Source organism: Pinus tabuliformis, chromosome 1_1, assembly GCF_031772625.1.
Source record: "Pinus tabuliformis cultivar Carrire ecotype Pingquan chromosome 1_1, CPIR1, whole genome shotgun sequence".
Classification (NCBI taxonomy): domain Eukaryota; kingdom Viridiplantae; phylum Streptophyta; class Pinopsida; order Pinales; family Pinaceae; genus Pinus; species Pinus tabuliformis.
In genome coordinates, this window is record NC_142297.1 from 52,688,677 (window position 1) to 52,696,515 (window position 7,839).

At 39.2% G+C, this 7,839-nt stretch overlaps 1 protein-coding gene across 1 annotated transcript; it reads right to left on the reverse strand.

Moving 5' to 3' along the window:
* Nucleotides 1–6,350: 6,350 nt before the first annotated feature.
* On the reverse strand, nucleotides 6,351–7,202 carry LOC149211532 (uncharacterized). Its single transcript, XM_089388421.1, has one exon. The coding sequence runs from the start codon at nucleotides 7,200–7,202 to the stop codon at nucleotides 6,351–6,353; it is 852 nt and encodes a 283-aa protein (XP_089244547.1).
* Between the last annotated feature and the right edge of the window lie 637 nt (nucleotides 7,203–7,839).

Below are 7,839 nucleotides of genomic sequence, written 5' to 3' on the forward strand. Positions count from 1 at the left end.
ATTTATGACTGAATGGGGACCAATACAGAATCGAAGATTTGTGAAAGTACTAAATATAATTCCAACGCCAACCCATGAATGAACCAACCAGCGATATCACTGCACCCAGACTTCACTACACACATAACATTAATGGTCAACACTTAGGTCCATGAATCAACCAACCAGCGATATCACTGCACCCAGACTTCACTACACACATAACATTAATGGTCAACACATAGGTCCGGTGACAGAAACCCAACAAAAGGCCACAAGAAAACAGTGACTCAACTATGAGCAGGGTCAGAATTTGCTCTCTCTAATACCATGATAAACACATACATGGCACAGAGAGCATGAATGCATGAATGATTAGCGTTAGATTAATTTTCTTATACACAATGATACATATTTATAATACATAAGAATGACTTTTGATTTCATATTTCAAATAGTCCTTTGGATTTTTTTTGGCTATTCAACTTCCACATTGATCTTTATGGCTATCCAACTTCCACAGTGACCTTTAAAGAATTAGGTGTTCAACCAATATCATAAATAAATAAATAAAATTGCCCAATAATTTTGGTGGGACTTTCTCTAATTTTGAAAATTTGAAAAATTTGTTAAAGAAAATATACTATAATATAATAAGAAAATCAATAATTTTTTGTGACACTTTTTCATAGGTGGGAAGTAAGTATTTACAATTTAATATTAAGGTTGATATCTGTTTTCTCAAATATGATTGAGTTGTAGGGCATACATATTAATAAAGATGACTATTTATTTTTTAATATAAAAAAGTTCATTCTTAAACATTAATGGATTATAAGTATGGGGATTTACGCAGTGCATTATATTAGATATCATTTTGGGATTCAACTGCGTTAATGGATTATGTATATATATATATATATATATATATATATAATATTCAAAATTTAATATTTTAGAGTTTTTTCATTTTCATTAGTGTCTAATTGAATTTAGATGATAAAATTATTAAAATTGATATTTAATAATAAAAAAAATTATTTGTTTAAAAAAGTATTTTGTGGATATTAATTTGGATATGATTTTTTTTCGAAGTATGGCATGGTTTTTTTTTCTATTTATTTATAAGTCACCTATCCACATTGGCCAACAAATAATTAGATAATTTATGGAAGATAAATATATTTTGTTTATTGTTTTACATAATATTACAAATCCAAATATATTATGTGTATTGTTTTACATGTTATTGTCCAAAATCTGTAACCTATAACTTCTAGATTAAAGGTAGTATTCCCTCTCCTGTCCTTGTCCTTCTTTGACAGAAGCTAGTCTTTCACTCATTGAAAGAAGGGCTATGTTTTGCTATTAAATTATAAGAATAAACTTTACAACTTGGAAACCAAGATGTTCCCAAAAATAACTTCTAACTTTAAACAAAACCCCCACATCTAGGTCAAATGAGGTTGGCACAAGGATGACTATTTGGGGGTAAAGGAGCATATCATCCTGGGATTGAAGAATTTATTAGTTGTGTGATACTAAGAGGGTTGAAGATGATAACCACTTCTCTTTGAATGAGCAATTCTTACTTACATCCTTTCTCATTTACAAAAAATTTGTCACACCACCAATCTTCTTGATTTGTTTAGCCAACAAAATTATAGTGATCTACAAACATTTATTTCTCTTATCTTCGTTCATATAAATAAAAATTAATTAGTCTCAATTAATGTCTTACTTTCTTAAGCTCTCATAAGCATCATTGGTCTCAGTGGACATGAATCATTGTCATCATCATCATCATTATAACATGTATTTAAGTAACTAAACATAATATAACTAATATTTTTCTTAGTTATTTATTTTCCTTTTATTTTTAAAAAATTTAAAATTCTTAAATACATTTTTTAAATAACTTTTTTTTTCTTTTGTAAGCTAACATGGTACCATTCATATTAAATCAAGTTAAAGCCTGTACAGACATACAGTGGCCTCAACCCGCCCTGAAGTGAAACCGGGTTTGTTGGCCATCTTAAGTTTTTAATTGCCATCCAGAAACAAAATTTACTGAGTCTACTTGTCCATGCTAAATAAACTACACATTCAAAGAGACTATCATTGTTTCCTATCTGCATTATAAAATATAACAAAAGGGAGAGCAGGCTCTCAGCTTCCTAACTAAGGAGACGATTAACATATCTCGAAAAATCAGTCTGCCATGGCGCCCGGCTGATAATATTCCTCCTTTGCTTCAGGAATAACCTTCTTTAACTGTTGTTGTATCTCATCAAGCGTACTATCCTGCATCAGAAGGGTAATCTGGAGATTGTTCATCTCTTTCTTCAGGTTTGGGATGCCTTGGGCCAATTCTGCTATCTCCATAGCCACCTTTTCCATAGCTTTTGCTGGCAGCCTCTTCATTACCCAATACACATGGAGAGCCTGCTTGTACAGGGACATGCGTCCTCTAGTATTTCCTGGGTCCGGCAACAGATACTCCCAGTCTTCCATTTCAGTTTCTGACTCTTCCTGAGTCACCTCCTCCTCCAACTGCTGGATTATCTTCCTAATATCCACATTCGTTTCTTCACTATACGCCCTCTCCGCATACTGAACCTGTCGCTTCATCGTCTTCCTGCCTCGTCTTTTTCCTACCGGTGGAGGGAAGCTCCGCTCCTAGTTTCCAGCCTGACGTCTTCTCCCTTTTCCTCTATGACCCCTTCCACGTCCTGCACCAACTATGTTGCCCTCCTTTACCTTACTTCCCTGACCAATTATGCTTGAGGGGGTTCCCAGGCAGCCTTCCTCTCCTCTCCCTCTGGCTTTCTTTTCTCTAATATCTGCCTCTTCTAGTTGCATGTCCTCCAAAGGTATCCCTTCCCCTTTTCGCTCCTCCTTTTCTGCATTTGACTGTCCTATTCTAGGTTGTGCACCTCCTCCATGCCCACCTGGTTCTGTTCCTTTTCTTCCCAGGAGTCTACCATATTTCCTTCGGTCGCTGAAGGTCTTCCTCCACTGCTCTCAACCGTCACAGCCATCCTCATTCTTCTCTCTGTTATCTTACACTTAGTTTTTCTAGGGACGGGAGGTCGACCCCGCTGTTGTCCCCTCTCTGCTTTATCTCTTGCTTTGGTTTCCACCTTCTTACCCTTGTCTCCGCTCACACCGAGGGCGTTAACTGCATACCTACCCTTGTGCCTCCACCCGTAACCACTTCCTCTCTCTTTCCGCCCTTTCTTGTGTTTTTGTACCGCCTCCCTCTATCGCCTGCATTTGCAATAATAACCCACTCCTCCTCAGCTTGCCTTTGTGCGAGTTGACCCTTGTCCCATCACTGGAGCACCGTCACTTCCACCACCTCTCGCCTTCATAGTTCCCTCTCCGTTGCTCTTTACAATTATGCCCAGTCTGCCAACCGTCCTGTCCACCTGCAATGCTCTCCTTGTGCAAGGTGGCTTATCATAGCCCCCTCTTGTCATCACATTAATCTCCTGTTTCACCGCCTTATTCACCCCGATCGGGGATCCTTGGTACTTCTTTTTATCAATTTGTGGATTCATTAATATCCTGAGTGATTATTAGGTTGAGAGACTCCCATCCAGGTTTGTTCATGACTATTGGCCAGATGCTATCCACCTTTCCTTCCTGTTCTTTGCATCCCCAATTTGCCAGGAAGTCTGCTGCTTTATTTCCTTCTCGCTTAACATGACTAATAATTTTGTATTCAATACGTTTCAGTATGTTTGCCAAGTCTTGAATTATCCCTGCCGTCCTCCAGCTCTTAGCAACCTGTTCCCAATTCCTCCCATTGTTGAGATTCCTAAGCATTTCAATTACTATCTGCGAGTCACCTTCGATCTCCAGGTTCATGTATCCATTTCTTATTGCTATTTTAATACCTTGGTATACAACCATCATCTTTGCTTCGTTGTTGGTCATTATGCCTCCTCTGTCTGCGTACACCCATATGGTGCGTCCCTTATTGTCTCTGAAGATACCACCAAAACCTGCGGGTCCTGGGTTTCCTTTGGAAGCCCCATCAAAATTCAATTTAATGAATTTTTCCTCTGGATATCTGAACTGCGCATGGCTCTGTATTTGCAGACTTTGGTGTCTTTCCTTCTGGGGATACATCATGTTGTAATCTATATTAAGGTTGGCTAAGATTTGTCCCTCATCAGGAGTCGTCTTCGAGTCCTCCTCCTCCCAGGTCTCAGCCAGAACAATTTCTCTTATTAATTTTTATGTTTTTTCCCAGATCTTTTCTGGTGGATTGTTTTTGTCCTGGAATATCCTTTGATTTCACTCTTTCCACAAAATCCAGATGACGAAACCTACAACTAAACTCTAGGTTCTCCTTAATACCGAGCATGAAAATTGACCCTTTCCCCATTGAAATATGATCTGCTTTATATTCATAGTGTCCCTATTAGATTTTCCAAAGAGGTTCCTGACCTCATCCCACTAATGCTAGGCAAAGGGGCAGGATTTCAGGAGGTGTTCCTGAGTCCCATTCTCCTTTTTACATAGGCTGCATCTGGGAGGACCCTAGAAGCCTCTTTTCTGTAACTTGTCCCACGTCAGGATTCTTCCTTTCCCTACTAGCCATGCAAACAGTGTTACTTTCGGCCACCACTTATTCCTCCATATTTGTTTCCAATCTAAGGCTTCCTCTTCTCCTTCTTGTCGAGTGGCTAAATAGTAAGCTTCTTTGACTGTAAAGGTCCCTCTTGTAGATTTTCCCCATCTGAGAATATCTGGTCCCATTCTATTTTTAATTCTTCTTGATTCCATCTCTTTTATCAGTATCTCTTTCTGGTCTTGATCAATATTATCATCCCATTCTTCAGGTTTCCTCCAGATTCGCCAGGTCTCATCCAGCTCCTCTTCTTTCCAGTAATCTTTAACAAACTTTAATCCCTCCATTACTGCCTTCTGATAAGTGTTTTGCAGAACTTGAATATCAACCATTCTATCCCTTTTTTTCCATGCCTCCTCCAAGAATTTAGCTATACTTCTGTTCCTGATTTCCCAGAAGGCATATTTGCTTATAATATCTCTGTTCTGGCTTGTTAGGTCCCAGATTGAAGATCCTTTTTGGACTTCTTCCACTCTGAGGATACCTTCCGTTGTTGAGGGCATGTTATATTTTTGAGTCCATATTTGTTTCCATATGTCGTTTCCTCCCCTCATCCACCTCCACCATAACTTTGCCCCTAGAACTTGGTTTAAAATGCCCGGGTCCCTGAGACCAAGTCCTCCTTTATCTTTTTGTTTGGATATACCTTTCCACGACACTAGGGCCCATTTTTTTCGCTGTTTGGGTCCTCCCCATATGAATTTTCCAAAAATTTCCTTCATTCTTGCACAAACTCCTTTGGGGGCTGCCATCACCGATAGAGGATATATTGGAATGCCCTGGAGAATTGATTTCAGGAACACAAGTCTTCCTGCTATATTTAGTGATCAGAAGGACCAATTCTCAAGTCTGTTCTTGAGTTTTTCTATTGTTTGTTGCCAGTTTGATATTCTTATAGGGTTTAGATCTAGTTGATTTCTGAGGTACTTTGTTCATAGCTCTCCAGATCTAAAGCCCCACGTTCTGGTCAAGTGGGCTTTGATCGACTCTGGGGTGTTAAAGATAAATTTGCATGATTTGTCTTTATTAATTTCCATCCCTGAGGCTTCCATAAACAGATCCAAAATCCTTTTTACTCTCTTCACTTCCTTTAGGGAGAACTCACAGAAGAGCATGATGTCGTCTAAGAAATGCTGGTGGGTGATAGGCAAGTTGTTTCCACATAACCTTAGTCCCTTGATCTTTATTTCCCTCATCTCTTTTTTGAAGTATCTTCCCAGACCATCTGCCGCCATAATGAACAAGAAGGGAGATAAGGGATCGCCCTGTCTTAATCCTCTAGTGGCATTAAAAGTCGTAGTTGGCGTCCCATTCAGCAGAATATAGAAGTTAGGCGTTGATATCATGTTGTAAATCTAGTCTATCCATTTGTTGCTAAAACCAAATGCCCTGAGAGTTGCCTTGAGGAAGTTCCAGTTTAGGCGGTCGTAGGCTTTTGACAGATCTATCTTTATCATCATTCCTCTCTCCTTTTTTGTTTTAGAGAATGGATCACTTCCTGGGCTACTACCAGACCATCTAGGATTTGTCTCCCCTCCACAAAACCAATTTGTTTAAGGGAGATTATGTTAGAAAGAATTGGCTTGAGTCTTTTAGCCATCAAGGTAGCAATAATTGCATAAATTACATTACAAAGGGCTATTGGGTGAAAACCTTGGACATTCTTAGATTTAGCTGATTTAGGAATTAGAGTAAACAGGGTAGAGTTGAGACTCGGCCATACCTTTTGCTATCTACGAGACTCCTCTACCACCTCCAGAATATCTTGTCCTAGGAAATGCCAGCCTACTTGATAAAATTCCGTCGTAAATCCATCCGGTCCTGGGGCTTTATTTTTCTTCATTCCTTCTACTATTTCCTCCACTTCTTCTAGCGTTGCTGCCCTCATCAAAGCTTTATTTTGGTCTTCTGTTATTATCTTCGGAATTTCATTGCAAATCCTTCCTATTTCCTCATCTCTATTGGCTCGTGACTTTGTCAGCAAATCTTTGTGATACTCAACTAATACCTGTTCAATTCCTTCATGTTCTGTTATTCTTTGCCCTTCTTCGTTTATAATAGAGAAGATTTTGTTCCTTTTCCTGTGTTGAACCATGGCTTGGTGGAAGAACTTTGTGTTCCTTTCTCCATCGTGAAGCCAGTTTATCCTGGACATTTTTCTCCATAGAATTTCTTCCTGTTTTCTCCATTCCTCTAATTGACTAATCAATATTCCTTCTTCTCTACTCTTCTCCTCGTTTCGTCCTTCTGCTATAATTTTCTGTTGTAGCTCTTCCATTTTCCACTCTAATCTCTGCTTCTCCATTAAAATGTTCCCAAACTCTTCCTTGTTCCATTTTTTGATTTTCCCTTTGAGTTCCTTGAGCTTTAGCTGAAAGGTATGCATCTTACATCTCCCTCTTTGTTGACTCTGAGTCCACCATTCCTCTACCTTCGGCATGAACTGCTTATTCCTGAGCCAAAAGGCCTCAAACCTGAATGGGCATTTGTAGGGGTTCTTCTTAATATCTATCTCCAATCTAATAGGCCAATGGTCAGAACCCATGGCAGGTAGAATCATTGCCTCTACGAATACATCCATGTTTAAGATCTGTTCTGATACTAAGAATCTATCCAGTCTGGATGCTATTTGATTTCTGCCTCCCCTTCTGTTGTTCCAAGTATGGACCCAATTTATCGTCGGAATATCTACCAATCTTTGCTCTGTTATCATTTTGCTAAAAACCTCCATGTCTTGGTCCGGTCTACTTATTCCTCCTCTCTTTTATCCTAAGGTTTTAATCATATTAAAGTCTCCTCCTATAATCCACGGAATCCCAGGGAAGATCCTGCGGATAGTTTGCATGTTTTTAATGAAATTTTTGCGTTCCCTTGGGGTGTGCGGGCCATAGACTGCGGTGATGAGTATCCACTCAGAAGACCCTATCATTCTGAATGAACCTGAGAGGATTCGGGGGAAACTGACCCAATTTTTGAATGGCACCTCCTCCGGGTTCCACAGGATTGCCAGTTCTCCAGTCGTGCCTGTCGCATCTTGACCCATGACCTCATAGTGTATCTTATATTTTGTCATTATCTCTTCTAATTTTTGAGAGCTGATCTTCATCTCTTGGATTATCATTATGCTGTGTTTGTCTTTCTTCACCCTATCCTTCAGATACCTCTATTTTCCTTTACTGTTGAGACCTCTGATGTTCCAGCTTGTGACAATCATTTAT

What these genes read in the sequence shown, in the direction of transcription:
- LOC149211532 (XM_089388421.1), bottom strand. Translation starts at nt 7,202, where the DNA reads ATGGATGTATTCGTAGAGGCAATGATTCTACCTGCCATGGGTTCTGAC.